The following is a 26,350-nucleotide window of genomic DNA, read 5'->3' as shown; positions in this document are numbered from 1 at the left end:
AGGCTCAGCTCCCTTCATGCTGCGCAAGCCTCTACTAGTTGAAGCAGCACTGCTAAACATTTGCATACAAACACCATCGGACCTTACTGGCAGCCACACCACAGACTAAACTTTGAAGTGTCAAATTTGTGAGCAGGCTAACCATCCTCTTTAAAGGAGCAGGTGAGGCAGATGGTTAATTTAGTTTTCATGGCTTTCTTTTGAATCCAAAATGCCGGCACAGCGCATTTCTGCCACTTTTGGCACAAAATACTAAAACTTATCAAGGTAAGACTACACAAAGTAAGTTGATGCTCTAAAATAGAGGCAAAGGAACTTCCCTATCCCTTACAGTCTCACAAGCTTATGAATGACGCTGCAATTAAACGTGAGTGGAATTTAAGTCCTATACAAGTAGACAGAACAAATGGAGTAAGAGAAAACTTCTCAGAGAGATACTTCTTTTGCAGGCAGGTGGTAACACCTCAAAGAGCTCACTTAGGATATTTTGGCTATACGGCCATGGCTTGTGGGTTTGTTTTAGGTTTTTTTTTGTTCATTTGTTTTTTGTTTTGTCTCTTCACTTGCTTGCTTGAGGAAGAATCAAATAGGGAATGAGGAAATTAAGACCTCTACAATGTAACTACATTTAGTCCTCAGCACTGGCTACAAACTGCCTGTGAGAAATAGAAAAAAAATGTGTTCCACTAGATGGGAAATAGGAAGTACAGCTACATGTAAAGTACCACACTACACCATATGCAAATAAACTGGTTGCTACTTTGCCATGTCTGCCTGATGGAAGTTTCACAAACATGAGGGCAGAGTTAACTGCCCCAACAGCTAGGACTTGATGCTCAGTCTCTGCAGAGCTGTAAATGGAGCTCTGAACACAGAGGACTGGAGCCAACCCAAGATCTGCACCTGTTTCTGTGCCAGCAGCTCTGCTTGGAAGTAAGATTTGCAGTCAAAACTGTTGCAGTAGTACATTAGATACATCTGCTAACTTTTTATTGCAAATTGTACAGAAACTGCTGCACATTTTAATGGGGGAAGGGAGGCTTTCTCTCTCTTGTTCTAATGGATCAGCAATCTTGTGATCATGCCTAAACTTCAGTAAAAGCTCTGTAAATCTACCTTTATTAGTCAAATCACATTTCAGACAAAATGAAAGTTTACTGTTGCAGAAATCATTCATTCTAAACTTTTTAACACCAGTAATACAGGAATTGAAGTTTAGTTTTATTCAGGGTGTCTTCTTAAATATTCATTCTACAATAAGGAATTCAATAGGAGCACACAACAGCTGCTTAATGACTAAAAAAGTCCTAAGTTACTGTGCCCTGTGTCCCTTGTTACCTGGCTTGCAATGAAGGAGGACATCATCGACAGCAACACCTTCATCACTGGAAAAAATAAAGAAAAAAGAAAAAAAATCATTTCTATAAACAATTTGCTTCAAGTAACTCAGGCAGACAGTTAGTCTGACCTTTCCTAGACCCTTCTTTCCTTACCATCCTGCTTTCCAACATGTTGCAACATGCAGCTGGAATCTATCACTGATTAGTCCCTTAACATGCCCTCTGTTAAGCCTTAAAGAATGTTATCTAGTAGAGAAGTTCAGTTCCTTCTCCCTCCTCTTGAAAAACAAAACAGAACCCAACCCCTCACCCTCCCCAGATCATGCTCCCTCCCTTTTTCTGGGACAGGGAGACTGTCAGTTATCTTTTCAACAGCTGAATTCTCCAACAAATACACTCTTGGCACACAGCAGGTAAACCAACGCTGATTACTACACTGAGACCAATGTATTAAACTAAGCAGAGAGAATTGCTACCTTTAGATTAATTGAACCAGTATGAAACTCAGACAATCTGGTTTAGTACCTTTGGAATGGCTGCTTTTGCAATGTGAGAGCACGATTTTGCTACCCTAATTTACCAAAGGTTTAAACTCAGGAAGTTTCGTACCAGACTGAATTCGGTTATCAAGAAATTGGCAAAAGAAAAAACAAGCTTTGTTCAGAAAAGTACTGATTTTATTGACTCAAACTGTATTTACACAACACATTCATATGTTCAATATCTTACAGAACTCCGTAAAAAACTCGACCAATAAAACTGCAGGAGCAAGTTCCAGACTGAGCCATGAGTACGTTTTAAGATATCTGACTGGGTGTCCAGTTGTACGGTCAATTTACTTGACTGTTCTTTGTAAACAACTCCTTTTAAAAATCAAAATGAAGGGTGGGGAAAAGGAGGATCAGATCAAAAAGCTGACACTTTTGCAAAGCTAGTTACACTTCGCAAGACCAGACTTTTGGCCAAGCATTCAACAATGCATTTTTCTGTGATTTTTTTGGAAACAAATCACATACAGGTATATTTTAGATGAATAATCAAAAATTATTTATTTCTTTTTAGTAAGCCTACATACATTTCAAAAAAAATAAAATAAAAGAGAGACCAGTGCCATGAAGTTTGTGCATGAATCTCAGTTCTTTCAGTGTTTGGGAGGTTCAGTTCTGGATTCCACCGCAGCTCAAATCCAAGGTACGTTTCTTCAGCTGACAAATGAAGGATGATCTTTTACCGGTGAACTGATGATACCACATACTGGGAGTAGAATATCTTTGTCTCTGCACAAGACACCACTTTTCCATCCATCTCTAATACAGTTTGGTTGAATAAATATTTGTTTGTTTTGGAAGTACAAACTAGGTGAGTTTATTTCTCTTCCAGAGTGCAAGTCAGCATCACCACACACTTGGCAGTTAAAATGGCATCCCTCCTCTGATCTGCCTAACAACCTCTTCATCTGTTGTCTCTTCTTTCTCTTTTTCACGCTTTTTGTTCCAGTCTTTAAGGCCTTCTGGTAGAGAAGTATCCTCATCCAAACTTCCCGTCCCTTCAACAAATTCTTCATAAGTGGACTTCTCTGCAAATGGTCTTGGGCCAAGCAAGTCCACCATATCGCTTTTATCAAGCACTTCCTTCTCCAGTAGTCGAAGGGCAACCTGCAAGAGCAGCAAGTTATGTCACACAGAGTACCATCAGTTGTCTCTCTCCTCACAGGAGTTTAAGGCAGTCTGGGACAACATTAATTCAACACAGATAAATTTGATAAACAAGGTGCTCAGAGTTTACTTAGTACCCAATTTTCCTTTTGTCAGAATTTATGCAGTGTATCTTTTTCTTCAAATCCTACTTAAAAGGCTTGGCAAAACACTCTATGGGCACTGCTACTGTTACTTGTTACTTTAGAACAAGTCTTTCTCTGCTGCCAAAAGGCTCCTGATACAATGCATTAAGCTACAGATTCAAACAAGTATTCTATGCCAAATGTTATGAGCTAAACAGAGCAGTGTAAAATACTAATGTATATAAAGCACATGTGTAGTTCATAACCTTCTTGGGTCAGTGAGCATTCAGTGAAAACAATGATCTACTAAAACACCATTCACCAAATCCATACAAAACTTTCTTGTCAATAAGCATAACAGACAGGTGCCCATCCTGGAAAGTGATCTGTTTGCTGTACTGGGCTTTCTGGTAAGGAGGAAAAGAACACGCACAAGGGTTGCCTCAACTGCAGCAAGGCAGATCTCAAGCAACCCGTGCACATGGAAGGAATTTCAAAAATAATTCAGATAGAGGAAATATTGCATACCTCCTTTCTTAGAGATCTTCTTTCAGCCTAATCATTTAGAACCTTTGTACTGACTGTTAGGTACAGTGTTTTTGTTGTTGTTTTGTGTGTGTGGTAGTGATTTTTTGTTTTTATTCTTTGCTTTGTTATTTCTTTTTTTTTTCCCCCTCTTCATTCTGTTCTAGTACATCTATTGACACCTACTTCAGCAGGCAGACAGTTCTCCCCAACTTCACAAATGAATACTGAACATTTTAGCAACGAGAATTTGGCTTCTAACTTACAAGCTGGTGCCTGAAAACCATCACAATACTCACCTTTTCTACTTCTGCTTTCTTCTCGGTCAGAAGAGATAATGTCCTCTCATAAGCAATGTTAATAAGTGACCGAACTTCTTCATCTATCATTCTGGCAGTTGCCTCACTATAGGGTTTCTCTAATACCATGTCTCCTTGACGAGGGAGGTCGAAGGAAATCTGCCCAACTTTTTCATTCATACCAAACTGGACAATCTGAAAGTAAAGGGGAGATGGTGACATTTTAGGATATATTGATATCAATCTGGTAGACAGAATTGAAATTAGGAAGTCATTAAACCTGCTGAAGAGAAATTCCAATCTTTTTTTCAGGGTTCTAGACCTTTCTGGAGACAATATGCTTAATCAAATGTAAGTCTATACTTACTGACTATTTTCTATTTAAAACTGAACAAGAGACACTGATGGCCAGATAAAAATTAGCACTGCCAAGCATTTCATTACATGTTAAACTTCCAGAACTGAGAAAATAAGCAATTTACCAAAGACCAGCAAATTGGTGTGGTTTGGGAGTGGAGGATAAGGGCAACGTGCTGTAAAGAAGAAGAGGATCTCCTCTAAAATGCCTCTCTTGCTCACCTTGCAAGCATCTTATCAAATGACAGCTTTTATGTTGATGCAGGAACAAGAATAAGCATCTACACAGTACAGAGCTGCAGTTAGATGAATCACTACATTCTTAAGATTTCATATCACTTAGCTGTGCTAAGTTAATATGGTATGAAATGTCTGAACTGACAGCAAATAGTGCCCAAGTACAACGTTTTCTGGATTTACATATACATGCCAATCCCAATTGGGTCTTCAAACTGAGCAACTTTAGAAGTAGCATCAGAGAACCAGATATATGCAGTAAACTAATTTTTTAAGTAAAGTTCCCACATGTATTTGAATGCAGTGCAGCATGCACGTTCCTCTACAGGGTGGAGAATAGCGATCAGCTCACTGCAAGACTACAATGTAACAGTTGAGTCATCAGCATCTCCATACAGCAGCAGCATAATGTTTAGTCACATAATCTTTTACTGAGGTAGGCTTTTGACATACGTGATTAAATCACGTCCTTTACAAACATTAGTGTTAAGCAGTAGAAAAGGAAAACAATAAGAAAAATAAGTATTACTCAAGCGTATACCTGAGCATATGCACTCTGTGTCACCTTCTTCAAGTCATCTTGAGCACCGGTTGTAATTCTTCCAAAGAAGATCTGCTCAGATACACGTCCACCCAGTGTCATGCACATTCTGTCAAGTAGTTGCTCTTTGGTATAAAGATACTGTTCTTTGGGTAAATACTGAGCATAACCCAGTCCTTTACCACGAGGGATAATAGATACCTACAATCAAAATAAACAGAATGCTAAATAGTGTTTAAAAAAAAAATGTTTGTTGGTTTGACTTAATGTAATATCACAACCTATACCATACTCACCCTTCAATTTTAATTCAGACATTACTTCCGTTTACTGTTTGGCCCTCATTGTGATTTATTCTTAAAAGCCCTGGCTAGCTCTAAACTGGGATAACAACTACTAGAATATCTGGAAAATCACACACAGAATCACAGAATCACCCGGGTTGGAAGGGACCTCAAGGATCATGTAGTTCCAACCCCCCTGCCTAGCAGGGCCACCAAACGTACACATTCAGATCAGGTTGCCCAGGACCCCGTCCAACCTGGCCTTGAACACGTCCAAGGACGGGGCATCCACACCCTCCCTGGGCAGCCCGTTCCAGGGCCTAACTACTCTCCTTGTGAAGAACTTCCCCCTAACATCCAACCTAAATCTTTCCTCCTTCAACTTGGATCCATTTCCCCTAGTCCTGCTGTTGTCAGCCCTTCTGAAGAGTTTACTCCCCTCCTGGGTGTAGGTTCCCTTCAGGTATTGATAGGCCGCAATGAGGTCACCCCGCAGCCTTCTCTTCTCCAGGCTGAACAAGCCCAACTCCCTCAGCCTGTCCTCATAGGGGAGGTAAAAGAAAGGTAAGACCACTGTAACACCTTTTGCAAAGACTGCATGGCATTTTTAAAATGTGTTAATTAAAATTCATAATTCTTTCAGTAATACATACTGGGCTTTAAGTATTCCAGAACAGATTTCACATTTCTCAGACAATTCATCAACAGAATTCTGAATAGATAGCTTTCATGCTTACTAATATTCCTCTTTTGTGCAGTAAGTTGTAGATGAAAAATTTTAAGCTTGAAAACTAGACAACATTCAAAACACAACGTCACAGCAGGTTTAAGAGATTGGGCTGTTCTCCCTTATTTTCAACTTGCCAAGCTATGCAAACTCAAATCAGCTTCTGGATGACCATTTTTGTAGCTGTATTCCTGAAGAGGTGTGCACCTGCACAATCTGCTAAGATTAGCCTAAACACTGCATCTGAGCTAAAAGCCTCTGAGAAAAAGCAGCTTTCAAATCAGGCAGTCTCGTGGGAACATCAAGTTCCTCTCACTTTCCAAGGCCATTTTAACTACAAACCCCATAACGCCCAAGTCAGAAAATATTTAAGAAAGCTACACAAAGTGAAATAAATCAAAACATAACATTTACACAGCCTTTTGTGAGATTGCATATTTCAATGTCCTCCCAGCATTGAGGGAAAAGAAAAGAATAGGAAAAAAATGCTTCCTTTACCTTTAAGAGTGGGTCAGCATGCTCCAAAAACCATCCTGCAACTGCATGCCCTGCCTCATGATATGCTACTGTCTTTTTCTCCTCTGGTTGCAGAACTTGAGTTTTCTTTTCCAAACCTTTATAAAAGAAATTTGATTAAATCCTTTCAGACGTATCTTTCTCCACTGGAATCCCTCATTTCCATTTAGAAACACAGTCAGCAATACTTAGATGCCACACATATACTCTACTGAAGAAATTAATATAAAACAAAACTAGCAACTTTTAGAAGTGTTGTCTCTGAGGTTTTACAGTAACCTGGTCCATTATTTTAAAGCTGCAGTTCTTTAGAATATTCAAGTTTGTATATAAAACATCTGCTCTTTAAAAATCCAGTCATTTTCTAGATTTAAACTTAACAGCAGTTAAAAGCATCACTCAATTCAAACAACTACTCCTCCTGTCATTTTGAATAAATTAGAAAGTGTCCTGATTGAATGTCTATTTCTGGTCCTTCTCCACTTCAGAAATCAGCAAAATAACCCAGCAACTTATTTTCTAAATCTTAAGTATGTTTAGGAGGAAAGACATAGCCTTTAAGAAGATTCTTCCCACATAAAAAGTGCCTACATCAACAGCGTTGATGAATGACACACTTACCTCCAATCACTCTTTCAATTGCTTGCTCAAAATGCTTTTGGTTTATAGCATCTGAGAGATGCCGTGCAGCAATTAATGCAGCTTCATTACAAACATTGGCAATATCAGCACCTACAGGCAGGGAAGATATAAGTTACTTATCATTTTTACCAATCTTCTTTGTCTAGCATAAAAACATTCTTATCTATGATTATGTTTCCACAGATTCTCACGCAGAATAGAATTAAAGGTAACAGACTCCAAAGTAATTCATTACATGTACATGGTGTTTTTTTAAGATAGATTTAACTACACACACTATGATGATAAGCTGTAGGACCTTGCTCTTAGATATACTGTTACTGAACAGAGCTTACAATCAGCAAGGTGCTGATTTGTACATCAGGTTCTATTGCACCTTCTGTAAGCTCTGCCTGCAACACACTGCACTGCATTTAGCCTCATTTAGACTTAGAGAGACAACTTTCCTACATATGGTTCGAGTACAGCTCAGACCTTGACATGAAAGGAATCATTTCAGAGACACACGACTGGCTTCAAGCCATTCACTTCTTGTTAGCTTTATTTATGGTAATGCTATTGATAGTTTCAAAACAAGCAAAAAAAAAAAACATCACTGCAGTTGCCAGAGATGTTGGCAATCAGATGTCAGAAAAAGTTTTATTAAAGACCACAGATAGTGAAGAATTCATTATCAGTCAACACGGGTATTAAATGGATTATGACAGAAGCCAAGAATGTTGGTTTGCACATTCATTTCTAATTCAGCAAAAGGTCACAGTACATTTTTCAGGGAGAAGACTCTACATTCAGAAATTCAAATTACCCCCATAGAATGTTCATGCAAACTACTATGAAACAGTTTGCTTTTTTGGTATGTTCAAAGCATCAAAAAAAAACCATATTAAAAGGAAGATCACAGAATCACAGAATTGTAGGGGTTGGAAGGGACCTCCAGAGATCATCGAGTCCAACACCCCTGCCAAAGCAGGTTCCCTACAGCAGGTAACATACCAGTGTCACACATACCAGTGTTGGCAACGAGAAATTTCTGGGGTGCTTCTGCTGAAGACAGAAGCTGGTATGTTGTATGTCAACCTGACTGAGGGAGACAAACTTGAGACCCTCAGAAATCTCCCAGCTGCCCAAACAGGAAAAGATGATTTCACATTGTTCCAGCAAATAAAATAAAGTAAGAGAGACAGATTGGATCAAACACAAAAATAAAAAGACAAAATGAAAAACAGAAATAGTATCATAAAATACCTACAGCAGAGAACAGTGACACTAAGAGTTACCTACCTGAAAAACCAGGTGTTAGCGATGCGAGTTTTCTTGCTAGGTTATCTTTATCTAAGACTGTATCTAATTTGAGAGGTCTAAGGTGCACTTTGAAAATAGATGCTCTTCCTTTTATATCTGGAGGGCCTTTAAAAATTAAAGAAAGATACATCTTTACTTTTCATAAGTAAATCAGTGTGCACGGACAATTTACATATGTAAATAGCTAGTGATTTTGGTAGCATTCTACACAAGCAGAATTATAGTGATACAAATAAACTTACCAATGTAGATCTGTCTGTCAAAGCGTCCTGGTCTCATTAGAGCAGGATCTAAGATATCTGGCCTGTTAGTACCTGCCAGAATTACTACATTCGTGGTGGTATTAAAGCCTGTTGAAAAAATACAATAAAATTCTGTGTAAAGGTAACTGTCAAGAAGAACAAATCAACAAACTGTTGACTTTAGGGGGCCACAACAGTACTGGCAGTTAACAAAAATGATCTTAAATAGTTCCTTTTTCTAGAACACTGTCCAGCTTTTCACAACAAGCAAAAAATAGCCTTTGGCTCTGCTTTCTGTAGTGCTGTATCAAAGCTTACTTTATCTACAAAGAACAGCAACAGATTAAGTTCCAAGTAAACCGCAGAACCAACATGGTTAGCTATGTGTACGTCCATATGCCTAAATATATTTTTAACACACAGACTGCTATCATGCAATTTTATTTTTCACTTATTTAACTTTGACAAAGTTATCAGATGCAGAACAATTGCTCTTCTTCCTGAACAAATTTTAGTAAACATCAGGCTGCAGCAAAATGAGTCACCATTACTCATCCTAGGAAGTAAGCACGACTCATTTGAGGAAACACTTGCTTCCTAATACAAATGCAATTTGTATTTAAAATCAACCCAGTGTTGGTTAATAGGTCTGAGAAGTGCACTAGTTCTTTCATTTGTGTTCCTCCCTGTACTACCATCTGCACACTTACATCTTGCACCTAAGACTGCAAACATTAACGCAGCGATCGATACAGTGGGTACTTCAGTCACTAAGGATTTATGATTAGATCCTTGTCATTGTAATTTAGAAATTAAATATTTACCATCCATTTCTACTAGAAGCTGATTGAGTGTGTTCTCTTGTTCGCTCTGTCCTCCAAAGTTGCCTCTTCCTCTCTTCCTTCCTACTGCATCTATTTCATCAATGAAGAGGATGCACGGGGCATTTTTACGAGCAAGAGCAAACAAGTCTCGAACCTTCAGAGGAAACAGAATATGAAAGAGTTAGCCACTGTTTGACAATGGTGCTGGGACTGCTAAGGCAGTGGAAAATACTGACTCTTAGTCATCCTGACTCTCCATTACATGGGCTATGAAAACTGAATTCACCTCCCAGTATTTATTTTTCAATTAAATTAACTTCTAGAAGCCTGTAAAGATGGCTAGCACATGATATCTATAACCTGGAAGTCCTTCCTCCCCCCAGTAAGATACTATCTACCAAATCCTACTGTAATACTTATACCACAAACAGGCTACAAGATGCAACATTACAACATTCTGCTCACAAAAATATCAGGACTTCATTAAAACCAACTCAGCAAGTTCACAGACACGAGTGATATAATTGGAATAATCAGTAAATTAAAAAATACAGAAGAGTTACACACAGCTCAGTGCTTTAATACTTCATACATTACAGATGGCAACTAGAATAGATGTCTCTAAAAAGACACGTAGGGTACAGAAGATGTGAAGTGGTGCAAATTTTGGACAGTATGCCATGTTGCGGAAACTCATTCAGATTTGTCAACAGAGTTCGAATAAAAGTATGTTGAATAAGAACAAGAAATGTGATGAACAAAGAAAAAGTGTCAGGTGTTCAAAGTGAACTGCCACCTTTTGGTCTGAAAGAGTGATCCAAACTAAATGACTATTTTTCAGAAGTAACAGAACTAAAAGACCACACAGGAATGAAGGCTCTTTTCCAGCATATCGTAATTTACAATTGATTAAGCATCACTGATAACTCTTATTTACCAAATTCATAGAAAATGAAACAAAACCACTCTCTCACAATGTACTGAAAGGTAACCAGAAATTATCAACGGTGTTGAAACATTCACAGCTGAAGGAGCAACTGTTATGTCAAAGGTATCACTTAGTGCTAAGAGGCAAGAATTACACCTGTGCGAGTCAAGACAAAAAGGTTAACCTACTTTGCTTTTGGGCTTTTCAGGTTTATGCTAATAGTTAGTGACAATACAGCTTGAGTACCATTAGTATTCCTAGACATCTACCGCCTTCCTGGAGGATACAGATCTGCTTCTTGTGTTACTGTCTCCTAGTGAAGTCCTTTCTATGGTAGGCTTTTTTCAGCTCCCACTCATCCCATTGACACGATCACTATCTTCACAGCTTTCAAACATAGTCACCATGTAAGTTTTTTTTACCACCATGTTATTTCTTACATGTATTTCCTTGCTTTGTCTATACCCTTTCCCCATCACAGCAGTTCCATTTGACAATTTCCTTATATATTTTCAGTTTCACTTGGCATCTTCATTGGAACCTTCCCTCCTAAACCAGATTCCACATTCAAATCTCTAAATGTCCCCTGTTCCCTCAGTCGCAGGCTCTATACCAACCAGTGTGCCTCTCACCTACTTCCCTTTTCTCTTTATAGAAGATCTAGAACTGCCTGCCTTCAACCATCATCTCCCATCTATATTACTGGAAGAAGTACTTCAGAAAATCAACAGAAGAACTTAAGGTAGCAGGAGGCATATACTCAAACAGAAAGCTTAACCACAAGCCTCAAGTAAGTCCAGCCACATGAAAATTGCAGATTTTCATGGCTTTAGGAATTTAATTTAAAATTAACTTGCCTGTGAATTTTCACAGGACCTAAAACTGCATGTATCTGGTAAAGCCCATTCCCTGTAAAATTTCAAATTCAAATCAAGATCCTAAAGCACTTCCATTTCACGCTCAAAAACTGTAGCTAATAAATTTCAACTCAAATTCTCCAGAACAGCGTCAGCCTGAAAATATACTTTCTGAGGCTTATGACAAAATGGTTAAGAGCTTGGTGAAGGTATGAGCTGTTGGAAATAGGGCATAATTTTGGACATTTTAAGGAGTTCTATTTTTCCAGCTTTACAAAACATTTCCAGCAGCTTGTTTCTAGAGCATATTTAATCGGCAGTTCTGCGTGTCCTCCTTTCCGAGGCACGAAAAGACAGACTTCAAACTGAATGTCTGAAATATAGTAGTAAAAAAAAATTAAAATGGAAGTGCTGGAACAGAGCTAACACTTTCCACTTAAAATAGCTCATTAAAAATGAATTAAGGCAGAACATAAAAAAGTATGATATATTTGATTGTTTAAATCACCTGATCTCCAGAAATTAAAGCATTAGCTCCATAATCCATGAGCTCCTATTTCAATCAGAAGCTCAATTGTGTGACCCAGACAACTACATTCAAGGGTTTGACACTACAAAGAAAACAAAGGTCTTCAGAGAAATATGAATGATTTAGAGCAGAAAAAGACACCCCCATAGCAGCAGCAGAATGAGGTATGTATTTCTGACCCCGCTAGTGTGTTTACTTTGGAGCAGAGCATGAAGACAGCTTTGTTCTGGTTTTCTTTTTTTTTTTTCCCCCTCCAGGTCTCTGTAAAGAAGTAGACCCTTAGGGCCCAGACAACCTATAATCAGTACTGAACTACATTTCTTCCTTTTATGAAAGGCAACTCTATGCTTCTTGTATTTAGGTAAGCATCTAAGATCACTTACAGGGTAACCTGCATAGATTAAGTAACTTAAAGATTAAAAAAGTTATTGATTAAAGCTTGAATCTATCATCAAACTGTCCACCAAATTTGACAAAGACTCTTCAACAACCACCACACATAAAACAGCAAGGCCAAAGACTTACTCGAGCTGGACCCACACCAACAAACATCTCCAAGAACTCTGAGCCATTGACTGTGATAAATGGTACGTTAGCTTCTCCAGCAGTAGCTTTAGCAAGAAGTGTTTTTCCAGTACCTGGAGGACCTGTCAAAATTGCCCCCTGCGAGAGAAAGACATTTTCCTTATGAAAACAGTGCAACTATACCTTACTTACAGATCTTCTACATGGTAAAGCCATGGTTTTCCCTTTACCACAGTAAAAATGGTAGAAGAGACTGAAATTTCATCTGTCGTTTAAGCCAGCATGAAGAAAAAAATAGCTACAGCATTTTCATGTTGACTCAGAATTATAGGGACAGTGATTTCTTCATCTAACATTTAAAAAAAAGTGGCCTGTTTCCAGCTGGGCTGCCACTACAGCATAGTCAAAAAGTGACAGGCAATTCTATAACCATTACAATACAACTATGGTAGACAAGTACCCTGTGTATAATTTCTAACTTATACAAACAGATGAAATACTCTATTAAAAAGTTTTCTGGCACTATAGTTATTCTGTTGGCATTTAATGTCTATTATTTTTTTTCCTGATTGTGAGAAGTTAGAAAGTAGTGCCTATATAAATGTTCATGGTCCAGTTCAAATTCCTGAGGATTAACAAAAGAATCAAATCATCATCTCTTAAGTCATCACTTCATTACCTTTGGAATTTTTGCTCCCAGATCCTCATATTGCTTGGGATTTTTCAGAAAGTTAACAAACTCCATTATCTCTAATTTGGCTTCCTCACAGCCAGCTACATCTTTGAATTTGACATCTATCTCATCCTTAAGGACTTTGGCTGTGGTTTCACCCACACTGAAAAGTCCACCCATTCCACGTCCTCCTCGACCTAAGCCTGCAGGACCTCTTCTTAATGTGTACAGTAAAGAACCAATAATAAGGATTGTAGGCAGCAAACTCAGGAGAAACGATCTGTGAAGAAAAACAAAAAGCAGACAGCCAAGCATTACAAAAATCCATTACTGAGCACAGCATGTACAAGACATTGGTTTCATCACAAGCAAACCTAAATGAATTCAGAACTAATAGTCTAGCTTGCAAAGATATTGTAAATGTTACTCTACAAGATGTTCACACTGGGAAATAAAATACATTTGAGAAGCAAAAAAGATTCTGATTTACAGATGTCAAACCGACCGAAAAACTTTTTCTAACTGTAATTAAGAGCTGAAATTAATTTTTAATTGCTGTCCTTTCTTACACTACTGGGAAATATAAATTGAAACACTTAGAGGGTAATACATTCCTACTCTTGATACTTAACAAGCAACACTTCTGTCTTTTTCTTTTTTAAACCAACATCAAGTGATAGCAGTAAGTACACAGAAAAACTGCATTCCCTAGGAAACAGAAGCAGCTCATTTTACGTGCCCTTTAAAGATGAATTCACAGGACTTGGATGGAAATGGTTGTTTTAATCAAAGCAGCTGTATTAGGTAACATATAATCAGGATACACTACACCTTCAAGCAGAAAATTCTCAAAAATACATACTCACTCTTGGTCCCCTAAGTCTTTCTCAACTTCTAAATTTCCTTCTGTGTTTGTTTCTCTGTCCCAAGGCTACAGCCTTGTTCTGATTACTCAATTGCCCACCATCTCACACGGTCTGTCCTCCAACCTCCTAGCACAGCTCTATAAGAGCTGAAAATCCTAATACTAAACTAGTTCTCATTACCACAGCATTGGAGCACTTCATGGCTTTTTCTCTGGAAAGAACAGTTCACAAGACATTCTCTCAACTCTCAGCAATAATAAAATCCTAAAGAGACAGGAGTACTACCACAACTTCCCACACAAGATTTTCATGCTCTTGCAAAAAGCCCAGATTTCTAGGATGAAAAGGAAGAGCCAGATATTCCTACACTATGGAATTAAACAGATTCTAAATCTGTGATCATACAGCTGCTGCTCAGCTATGAAAGACCTATAAGGAATACAAATCTTAAAGTATTGGAACCATTATTCCCTAATGGGTTAGCAACAATGCCATACATCAGATGTGCTATTTTTCTTAAACAACTTGCTGATTAAAAGCATGATACATCTTCCAGCTCCCGCTAACAGGCACAATAATGTAATTCCCTTTATCACCAATACCTTGCCTTTTTTGCAAGGCCTCTGCCAAATTTACAGGCAGAAAGTGATGTCTTTTACAACTCAGTCAACAGACTGCAGTTCTGTGCCACATTTTGTTCTCTCAAAAATCCCTGAGCACCATCTCTGGAGCATTACTGCTGTGTCTTGCTGACTCCTGCTCTAGTCCAGGCCACCTAAAGGGCTCCTGTGAAGAAAGGATTAGTTGTGAACAGAAATATGTATGTACTGAGATTTTTACACAGATAATGTACTGAACAGGTCCTGTGTTAACTTTCAGAAATAAAGCCAAGATGACTATTGTTGAAACCAGATGATCATCGTGGTCCTTTTCAACCCAGGCCATCTTACGATTCCACGATTGTTCTGATAATACTGCCACCCAGTGTAGCATAGGAGGAATGTCTTACAACCCTACTGTAGAGACAGTTTCTCATCAAGATACTTTAAAAACAAAAACAACAAAACATGCTTCTTACCCATCACTCTCTGTTGAGTAGACTACAGGCAGCCTGTTCTCCACTTCTATACCCAGGTCTTGCTGTACAGTTTCAAGATTTCGTTCAAAAGTGTCCACACTACCGATATTAAACCAGACATACTGCTGAAAAAAAGAGCAGAGATCACCACAAAGTGCCCTATCCCAACTCAGCTTAGTTTTAAGCCAACTTCTAGCACATACACAAGAAAACGTTGGAAGATAATCAGACCAAAACATCATTTTAAGTTATCTTATAAAGTACGTAACCAATGGAAGATGCATCTAATAAATCTATGGCTTACCAACTTGGACACTGTGTTTGTCATTGCCTCTACAGAAAACACACATCCAAGTTTTTGTGCATTGTAAGTACACTGAAATCCTGGCCTTTCCTCCATAAAAAAAATGGAGGGAGAAATATTTAGAATAGATAAACAGGTGTTTAGGAGAGAATTACATAATCAGAATAAAACACAGCACTGAACCAGCAAGCACAGCAATCATACAACCTACTATTTCACCATAAGATCTCAGCCTTCCTGACTAAGAAAAGCAATTATATACATTCGGAATCCATATTAGCTTTAAAATAAATTGTATTCACAAAAGACAGTATGAAGTTATTGTATACCTGGAAAACAATCCAGATTCTACTTTGAAACACAGATGAGATTGGGTCTGTTTTGTGAGAATCTCCCCTTTTGCACCATGACCTGCCTGACTTGCCCTTCCTCTAATGCTGGAGAAAAAAAAGTAACCCTAAGTATTAACTGATTGAGAAACTAAGGCAATGGATGGTATGTGGGCTAAAGAGTAGGTGAGTAAATAAGTTGCACTGAAATCCACAGATGAAGTAATTGCTGCAGATTTCACTCTATCCTGGAGGGACCTGCAGTTTCAGAAAGTCAATTAAAAAGCCCAACAAAACCCTAAACAAACAACCTATCATCAATTAAGGTAATGGCGTAAAGCCTCTCTAAGCTATGAAACAGTAAAAAAAAAATCATGACAATAAGAGTCAATCACCTGCACAATGAGAAGGTCTGAAGCTGGCAGAGATGGTGCTCAGAACAAAAGTTTTCATGTTTATGCATATGAGCATTATGTTTATTTTTTGAATGGGTCTCAGCCTGCAAGTATTATTCTTCAGAGAACTTTTACCTTCATCAGCCTATTCCTGGTTATGTTTATATATATATATATTAAAAAATTAATTACATAATTAATATAATACATATATATATATATATATTATATTATAATATATATATTATCGTTATATATTATATAATATTATATAATTATATATATAATTAATATATATATATATTATATATAATTAATATATATATATTTTATATATATATTTTTTTCCATATATATATATATATATATATATATATATATTAGGAAAAAAGTGCATTTCTCAAGAATAAGAGCTGGTAGTTTAGCTTTAAAATTGCAGTATCAAACAGAGAAAATTAAAAATTTCCTTATAACTAACTATCTAAAAGCAGTCTGGGGAAGAAAAGATCCAAATGCACATTTAAGACTGGTATATTCTTTAGCTGACAGTAATTAGAAACACAGAATCTTCAATACTCCTTCTGTCCATATATTTGTATTAAGAGCACGGTGCAGGAAAGGAACTACTTGGTTATGTCTTGCTATAAACCTAAGCCATGTAGAATAATGTAACAGTAAAGCAAAAAATACATTTAAAATTAAAAGACAACTAATGCTCCTAAGTTCTCTGCATCAAACTTTATCAAAAGGCTGCCTTGTTCTTTCTAAAGTCTTGTGTAAATGTATTAGAAACATTTACCCATTCGTGAGGAGACTTTCCTGGCACAAAGATCACTCTAACAAAGCGCTTGTTCACCACTTCCAGTCTGTCCACCTGTGGAAGGAAAGAACAAAACCTGTCACCTGTTAAAGTGTACAAACTCTATCTGTTCTTCCATCACAGCTAGCACAGCCGCATACACCAGATATGAACCTGTTCTGTTTTCTAGCAAGAAAAAAAATAAGTCACATTGTAGATCAGGATGGTTCCACAAGACATCATCTGTGTCACACAAGTTATCCAGTTTTTAACTCTATTTAAGATCAGCTCAAAAGTTTCTAAGTAAACTGTGCTGTTTCAGATGTATACAGCAAATTTTATACTCCCACATGCTTTTGCTTGGTAGCTCTATTTAAAAAAAGAAATATCTCAAACTAGACTTAATCCTGCTTACGGCTAGAAATAGTAAAAGCTCCTCCCCACTCCAAACTTGCATCCTAGGAATGCCATTAACTAAGAATCTCAAAGAATTTATTTCAGTGACAATTTAACTTCATTACTTCCAATGTAAGGAAGCAACTACACAACTGGTAAACAATGAATATTGGCACAGCAGAAATCAGATGGAAAGGATGACTTCACACCTTTTCTTAAGGACAAAAAAAAAATAAAGAACAAATCCACCTTCTCTCAAATTAGAGGCAGAGTGAGGTAGTTAAACAATACTATTGTTTTACTATTTCAGTGGTCAAACATAGAAAGTGATAAGCCACAGAGTGCTAAACTCCTTCAGCAGCTTCCAAACTTAACTCTGCTCTTACAATTGTTCCTGCTAATATAAAAGACTTCCTGTACTGCCACATTAAACACAGGAACATCCATAAGTTACCAAAATAATTTTGTAAAGGTAACAAATCAGAAACTAAAATCAAGAATCAAGCTGCAGGTTCACAGATAAAAAATGCTAAGCTTCTTATTTTAGGATGGAAAAAATGTCAAATTCCTAGTTTCTTGTGTTAGACAGTGTCTTAGAAGCTTACAATTGCTAAGGAAAATGGAAGAGTAGTTTAGTTCCATTTCTTCTCTTTCCATCCAATAAATGGTTTCAGCAATAAAGTTTTAAAACTAATTACGGTTCTACAAGTTGGGTCTGAGCTGCATGCAGGCTAGCAACACTTTCCTCAACTTACCACGTGTGAACATTTATGGTAAAACTCATGCAAAATACAAGCTAAGGAGCCACTTAAGATCTGATCTGACTTCAGGAAGCAAGACTACCTGAACATCTTTGTTATGGACAGGGTGTAACCCCAGCACTGCTGATGTTTTTCTCCCCACTAACTGGTCAGGACTATGGCAACCAACAGCTTTTGATGAATACATTTTTAGTTTATGGGAATATCCAGACCATATCTTATAGAGGCCAAGAGACTTTATTTTATGCAACAAGCTACTTTCATAATGCTCTTCTGCAACCATGGTTCAGACCTCATTAACTGTTACTGATTACTTCTTTTTTTTTAACTGAGCTAGTGTCTTAGCTGCTGTATAAGCATAACCAGTATGCTTCCATTCCACAAGATGTACACACAGTCGCCAACTAAGAACAGAACTTCCAGATGCAGCCTGAGCAGAACGGTAGAAGCATAAAGAGCAGCTCTGCATTGAGCATTAAGACAAAGAAAGGTAGGACACAATCTGTTTAGCAGTTTATCACAGCAACAAAGGTGCAGGAAACATGCTGTTAACTCAAAACCCCATGTCTGGAATGCAGAGGAGGAAGCAAGCCTGTGTTCTTCTAACCTGCAGGAGAAGCTACAAACATGGAAATAAGAGAGCCCAGCATTTGTGGCTCCTGAGGTGGAACAGGCCTGTATAAAACACTCAAAATCCTGCACTTCAGGGCATCACCAACCTATTACTCCAAGTGCGGAAAGATGTCAAGTTACACAGAGATATAGGACACTGATGACAGAACTGATTGCTCCAGAAGTAGCTCTACGTAAGAAGGAAAGAAGAAATAAAAGGAGAAAGCAAGTAAGGGAGACTACTTTATAATATGGTTAAGCCAATTCACTGCCCCTGAAAGGGATTTTTTCATTTCCCACCCTCTCCTGTCTGTTAGCACCACTGCTACTCAGATCCCTGGTAATCTATTAATATAAGGAATGAAAAAACAGAAGTCCTCCCACCCCCAGTAGGGCTAACGGAAGTATTTAGGGTTAGGAATAAGTTCTTCCTCAGGGCACATGGCACACCTGCTTAAACCATTAAATCAACAGTAAATCCATCCTGAGAACTGAAGCCACACTGCCTCTGAATTAGAACACTAGCTGTTCAAACGAGAAGCTCTACTCGGAGTTGTCCACTCCCTCTGTTTTCTTGAGCTGACACAAGCCTTCATACAACCACCTGGAACATCAGACAAGGAACTGACGAAGATGAAAGCTAATCCCTTTCTCTCCAGCGAGCTCTCACTGCACAGCTACAAAACAATACAAACACAAGCAGGGAGGCAGAAAGGAGCGCCTACAGCACACCGATTCGTCATTCTGATTCCCTACTACTCACCACTCCTTTAGAAAGGTAGTTATTAACAAAGTCTTTCCAGGTGATTTCTCTCCCAGGGACCCTGAAGAAGAAGTAATAAACAACCATCGTCCAGAAAAATGAACTTCCCACTACGTACATACGAAACTCTCTGACATCCCAAGGAATGTCACCCTAGGGGAAAAAAGAAACAAATTTTAGAATACACAGTACAGTAAGTAAACAACAGATTCCAGTATCTGTTTGAGTTATCTTCCCTGTGTTCAAGGTTACCACGGAGAACATCAAATAAAATTATATTTTGCCGTATTAACATGTTTCAGTTGCTTCAGATATAATTGAGGAGTGGCAAAGCTGGTGGAAAAAACACTGTTTCTACAAACAGTAACTGCACAGTCTTCATTTACCAAGTACTTTAAAAGAATGTTCTGTCATCTGTTATACGACCTTTACCCTCCATTTTAATTTTCCCTGCACTATACACAAAGCCTAAAAAAACAACAAAAAAAGAGGGGAAGAGAAAACTTACACACCTCCAGTAAAATGAGAGCAATATTCTTATATTGTTAAACGCTATAATCTCTGTGCTATAGCTAATGACAGTGAGCATATATTACAAAATTAAGCTTATTCAAGTACGCCATCAAGGTCAAAATGGCTGACAGCAAACTTGTTAAGCTTGTTTAATATTTTCATTTATATAACATGTCTGACATTTTCAGACAAAATATGAAACTCTTAAAAGCCTGAGGCTCCACTACAGAAATACAGATTATGAGCAGCCGTATTCATATACCTTAACATTCCATTAAGGTTCCTGAACCAGTTAAAGAGTTGGATGCCTCTGAAGGTACATACAAACAAGTATTTATGAAAGGCAATGAGTGGGAGTGCCACCTAGAGCCGGTTACTACGAAATACAAAGCACAGGAGGCCTAAGAGGAACTTAGGCAATCAGAGAAATGTCCCTAGAAAGCAAAAAAGCACACCAGGTTACTTCAAGACAGTTAATACCAAAAAGAAAGATATGTTAAGGTCAAGACCTTCTGCAATCTGGTCCACCAGTTAGCATCTTCTTTCTTGCCACCTTTCTTCCCACCACTGCTGCCTCCCCCACTACCAGTCCCACTTGGCTGTCGGGCACCAGCTTGCTTTGCTTCTAAGGAAAAAATAAAACAACAAAAATCGTATCTTTATATTTTATAGCAATCTCACTCTAATGTTAAAGCTAAAATAAAACTAAAGAGGCCTGCAAAATGAACTAGTAATGATGCTTCAATAATCAGAGAGAATGGAACTACCCTTTTCTGTAGAAAAAGATACTCCAATTGGCAGAGACATCTCTATCATACAGTTTTGATCAGCAGTGGAGTCTGTTAACTGCATACCTGATGACACTTTCGGAAAATGCTACCAATATATAACAAAGCACATTATGGAGACTGTGTGAAATGCATTTCTCCTACACTAATCCAAGACATGCAAGATTATCCTCAGCTTAAAAAAAAAAAAAAAAAAAAAACCAAAAAACAAAAAAACAAAAAACCAACACATGCAAAGAAATCCTCACAAACTCTAAGCAGCACCACCTCCCAGAATTCACCTCCCCCAGTCATAATATGCTCTTCTTGAAGGACAGACTTTACCACGCTGCCACACCAGCTCTTCTTTATATTTGCTTGGTTCTTAGCTGAAGAAATGGTTCTGGATCCCCATCCAGAAAGACAATTCTGCCTATTCCATTCAACAGAAACTGTTCTAGCTAAAAGAAAAGTTGAGAACTAAACGCACAAAGTATCTGAACGCATGACTATACCAACTAATAGGAAACAGGAAAACTAGAATTTAAGGACAAGCACTTCAAGAGAATGATGGAAAATGAGTATTATTTCAGAAGACACACAATGCATGAAAGCAGAACATTTTAAAAAGTCAACTTGTATTTTCAAACTAATCTAGTACACAAATATGTTCTCTGAAAAAGAAACAACAAACCCAAAAACAAACCCAATGTTTAGCTAGAATCTAATGTAAGGAATAATGTAATGAACACATCCTAAAAAAGAGAAGTGAAATCAAATGGCTATTTGTACCTTTTGTTTCTCCAGCTGAACCTTTAGTTGCATTTGGTTTCTTCCCATTGGGAAAATATTTTTCAAATCCTATCAAGAGTTAAAAAGCAAATAATTGTTTTTTAGTTTACAATTGTAACATTACATTTCAGTAGTCACAAGTTGATTGTATACAACGTAAAAAAATTAGTAAGCAATATATTCACTGCAGAATATGGCCTTGTTCTTGTCCTTTTGCTGAAGAGCTCTATCAGGTTCCCATGAATATATCTTATACTATTGATACTGAAAAACTCAGTACCAAAAACTTAATAGCTTAAAGCTGTCCTTTAAACCAGAGACAGACAAGCTTAGCTCAACAGAAAATAGTGCTGCACAGTGTGAAGTTGAGCAAACTGCAGTCAGCTCTGTTTGTGGCTGAAAATACTATAAATCACTGCTCCACCTCAGGATTAATGGCTGATTAATAAAAGAGCTTACTGCCCTGTACACAGTAAACTTAAGCAGCACATGAGCATCGTCCTCAGCCGCCTGCTTCACTCCAGTGATCAAAACTGCAGTCACCTTTGGGAGGTTGTGAGAAGAGCCTTCTGCAAGCAGCAATGACACTTGCCAAGACTGTCCTTCTGTCAGTCGTAACACCAGTGAAAGCACTTTCATGAGGCTGAAAGATGAAAAATAAACGTAAACAGCAAGAAAATGATGCACACAATGCTGAGGCACTTTTTGTGAAAGAGCTTCAACCCTTTCCTTGCAGTTAAGATCCCCTTGAAACCAAAAGGAATGCATCACACAATATCTATGGCCAGCTAAGAAACCAATGCGGGGAGGAACGATGCTTTAAGAGTAAACCCAAACTCCTGTGTAGGTACAGATCCATGTTTAAACCACTGCAGCTTAAGCCAATAAGATTGTCTAGTGATGTTTGCCATTTAAGTGCAATGAAGGAAATATAAGCATTTTAAAGTATTTGGTTACAATATCTAAAGCGTTCTTTTAGAAATGAAGTAGAGTGTAATGTCATCACACAGTTCAAGCTCTCTTTCTTCAAGGACATATTTCAGGTAAAAGAAAATCCAAGCTCCCCCCCTGTCCTGAAAACTTGAAAATTCACAGTACTCAGAACAAGACAGCAAACATCCATCTAGCCTAGAAAAGCCTGGACTACATCTATGAACTAAACCTCAAAGTTAGAATCCCTACAATTGTTAAAATTGGAATACAGCAGTTTTAAACAAAACCTGTGCACAAAGAAAAACACGAAGGGCACTGGATTCCACACCCAAATTACTCTAGGAACACTGGCATATCGTCACTTCTGATTCTCCAAAAGTCTTCTGCGTGAGAGCTTATTAACTGAAGAAACAGACCACACCTATTGTGAGCAGTCATCTAGTTCCACCTGCTGGAACCAAGAAAAATGCCAAAGTGTCCTTCTAGCCTGCTTTCGCGATAGACTGTGCTAAGAAGAATTCTTTGGCTGTTTGATGCAGCCATTGCAGATCCTTGAAATAGTCTGATTCTGGAAATTCAGAAGGATATTTTTCATGCAATGCACATACAACATGAGTAGCCTGGAGAACAGCTTACTTAGAGAGCAGCTTCCAAGGTCAATATGTTATCACCTCCACCACGAGCAATAGCACGTGTGCTCTTGGAAGAGGCTTTGGGACAACAGGGATGAATCTCTATGGGCAAAAAAAGAAAAAAAAAAAGAAAAAAAAAGAAAAGTAGGGCCTGTCTCTATCTTTGCTTCAAGTGTCAACAGGCTGTGAATGCAGCAACAGATGAAACTGAAAGCCATGTCCAAAACACTGGCTTCTGTTCTATGTTGCTGACCTCCTATAATAACAAAAATTTAAGATTTATTCCACAAGCTCTGATTGCTTTAACTGGAATAACTGGAACGTTTTAATTGTTTTAACCGGAATGAATGTTACTGGATACTCCCATCTCATTAGAAATAAAAGGTAACTGCTTGTTTTAAATAAAAGTCCGAGTAAGCCAAACCCAACTGCCTGGCGTGGCAGGGCCAGCATTGGCTTATTACAGCCTTAATTCACATTTTTATCAGATTTCAAATTGGAGAGGGAGGGAGGCATGCAGAAAGAGGGAAGAAGTAGCTGACACTGCTTTGGGGGCAGACCTGATGAATACAACTGGTTTATTGCTGGACATTCTCGACAGATCCCAAGATCTATCAGTAAGAACTTGACAAGCAACTATACATTTATTATGCAGAAGTGTTTTAAAGTTGATTTTGTGAGAAAAGGAAAGAACCACCTTTACAGCACGTTCAGAACATCACCTGACTGAGTGACAGCACGCTTTTATGCTACGTACTGACTCATCAAAACCTATTCCCTGCAAATGCAGTTTCCTTTCACCATCTCATTCCAGAAAAGCAGAAGTCTGTAGAACCACACTGCAATGGTAATGAATACTTTTTGACAAGGTAAACCACCAAGATGAAAGCTGATCGAATTGATTCTGCTACAAGAGCTGTCCTCAAGCTGGCTGCCTGTGGAAATGCCACAGCAACCTCAGCAGTTGGAAGCACACCCACTGCCCAAGGACAGGGAAGGCAAACAGCACACGTTTTGACAGGATGCTTATGTAGCACAGGGACTGTTCTGGGCTAGGTACCAGAAACTGCCCCGCTTCTCCCAGTCAGAGATGAAAGAACTGTCACAGCATGCAGAAAGAGCACGCACACGTGTCATAATTTTTTTTTTCTTCAGATAAATGTGAAATCTTTCTAAAAATCGAGACTATTTTAAATAGAAATTCAAGCAAGTCTGAAGCATACAGAAGTCAGTTTTACAACTGAAATACCTCAGAAATGAGGTGACAGTGTTACTGCTCCTGAGTATAACAAACACAGGATCTGTAGCACCTTCTGAAGGACCTTCTCCACAATTCCAACCTTAAATGTGTAATTTAAAAGAAAGCAGAACTACTGACTTTGCAGAAACATTGTGACTGTAATCCATCTTTGTTTGCCTTATATCAAGGATACCCAAAGAACAGAAAAGTCACACCAAGTTATGTAAATAAAGGATCAAAAACACAGTAATTCAGGAAAGCTACAAGTTTAAAGCTTTATCCATATACAAGTTTTAATTTATGGCTCTTAAAGAAAATGCAGTCGAAAGTTATCTCCAATATCTAACTGTGACTGATACTACATAGGAGCATGTTGAAGAAAAGAAACCAAGCTGGCAATAAATAAATAAATCTAATTTCAGATAAGTTACTTATCTTGTTTTGCTACCCATAGAAACACATGAATGCTGGAACGAACATGAAGTTCTCCCCATAACACAGATATAGAATCATAGCAGCTTTAAGGTTGGAAAAAACCACTAAGATCTCCTAGTCCACATCAACCGATCCTCACCATGTCTGCTAACCCATTTTCCTCAGTGCCACACCCGCATGGTTACTGAACACTTCTAGGGACAGTGACTCCATCACCTCCCTGAGCAGCCTGTGCCACAGCCTCATCGCTCCCTGAGAACAACTTTTCACTAATATCTAACTTGAATCTCCCCTGAAACAACTTGAGGCCATTCCCTCTTGTCCTACTGCTAGTTACCTGGGAGAAGAGGCTGACGCCCATCTCACCACAACCTCCCTTCAGGTCGCTGCAGATAGCAATGAGGCCTCCCCTCAGCCTCCTCTTCTCCAGACTGAACAATCCCAGCTCCCTCAGTTGCTCCTCAAAAGGCCTGTGCCTGACCCCTCACAGCTTTATTGCCCTTTTCTGGATATGCTCCAGAGCCTTGATGTCTTTCTTGCAGCAAGGGGCCCAAAACTGAACACAGCATTTGAGGCATAGCCCCATTACTGCCGAGTACAGAGGAATGACCACCTCTTTGCCTCTATACTATTTCTTCATTTCCAATCAGAATCCATCATACTCTACCGACAGTAATAAGAAGCAGTCTTCAGACAAACTAGCAGCAATGCTGTTTTACTTTTTCTTTTTCTTCTCCTAACCATGACCACACAAACACAATTCCACCATTTAAACTAGAAACTCACTAATCGGTAGAACAAGTCACTAACACCCCTGCATGCGTTCCTCTCAGAGACATCCCAACCCGCACGGACAGCCCAGCAGACAAGGAGCCACAGCAGCTCTCCCAGCTCACCAGTCAGATCCAGCACTGTGCCTAAGCTATCGCTGACGCAGGACAGCAACAACCACCTCTTCCCAAGCGCTAACGCAGACCCGTAGTCAGTTCCTCCGAGACGTCGGGGCCGAGCAGGGTAACGCCCACCCTACAACCGAGCCGCCGTACGAAGGGCCGACGGCGGCCCAGCACCACTCAGCACTCACCGCCCGCCTCGAGGTTCCCAACCCGCACCGCGGTGTCAGCTCACCGGGCTGACCTCGCGCCCGCTGCTGAAGGTTCCCCCGCCGGGGCCCGGCCGCCGCTTCCGGCTCCGTATTTACGCCCGCTCCCCGTCCCCGCACCGTTCCGAGGGCCGGCACCGGGCAAACGCGGCCCGCCCCTCCGCGGCCACCGACGGGCCCGCGCGCACACAGAGCCGCCCTGCCCGCGGGCCGTCGCTCACCTGTGCCGGGCGGGGCCGCGGCAGCGGCAGGCCTCTCCCGCACAGCAGCTGCTGCAGCAGCACCCCGGGCAGCCGCCGCCGGCCGCCCAGCGCCAGCAGCAGGTAGCGCTGCGCCATGGCCCCGACGGCCGTTCCCGTGGCCGCCGTTCCGCCGTCACGCCGCCGCTCCGCCCCCGCGCGCTACGTCCGCCTCCCGGCGTCATCGCGTCACTTCCGGCGGCCGCGGCGCGAGCTCAGAGCGGAAGACGGGCCGCGCGAGGCTCCGCCTGAGGGAGCGCCCGGCC

The 26,350-nt window shown here is 39.3% G+C and overlaps 1 protein-coding gene across 3 annotated transcripts; it reads right to left on the bottom strand.

The window, feature by feature from the left end:
• Nucleotides 1-1,995: 1,995 nt before the first annotated feature.
• On the bottom strand, nucleotides 1,996-26,237 carry AFG3L2 (AFG3 like matrix AAA peptidase subunit 2). 3 transcript variants are annotated; one of them, XM_052703712.1, is made up of 17 exons: nucleotides 26,067-26,237; nucleotides 22,047-22,146; nucleotides 21,504-21,572; nucleotides 20,454-20,569; nucleotides 19,432-19,584; nucleotides 16,900-16,974; nucleotides 15,073-15,197; nucleotides 13,135-13,408; nucleotides 12,456-12,593; nucleotides 9,617-9,770; nucleotides 8,793-8,900; nucleotides 8,530-8,655; nucleotides 7,228-7,338; nucleotides 6,589-6,704; nucleotides 5,080-5,280; nucleotides 3,945-4,139; nucleotides 1,996-2,995 (listed from the first exon to the last, which is right to left on the bottom strand). In XM_052703712.1, the coding sequence occupies exons 1-17, from the start codon at nucleotides 26,181-26,183 to the stop codon at nucleotides 2,753-2,755; spliced, it is 2,421 nt and encodes an 806-aa protein (XP_052559672.1). In that variant the 5' UTR covers nucleotides 26,184-26,237; the 3' UTR covers nucleotides 1,996-2,752. The 3 variants fall into 3 exon arrangements, with proteins under 3 accessions (XP_052559672.1, XP_052559673.1, XP_052559674.1); XM_052703713.1 differs by having other exon boundaries at nucleotides 15,073-15,194; XM_052703714.1 differs by lacking the exons at nucleotides 20,454-20,569; nucleotides 21,504-21,572; nucleotides 22,047-22,146; nucleotides 26,067-26,237 and adding an exon at nucleotides 20,207-20,352.
• Nucleotides 26,238-26,350: the final 113 nt, after the last annotated feature.

Source organism: Tympanuchus pallidicinctus, unplaced genomic scaffold, assembly GCF_026119805.1.
Source record: "Tympanuchus pallidicinctus isolate F22 unplaced genomic scaffold, pur_lepc_1.0 scaffold5, whole genome shotgun sequence".
Classification (NCBI taxonomy): Eukaryota; Metazoa; Chordata; class Aves; order Galliformes; family Phasianidae; genus Tympanuchus; species Tympanuchus pallidicinctus.
The sequence above is the reverse complement of the archived record's forward strand: the minus strand, read 5'-3'. Positions and strand labels throughout refer to the sequence as shown.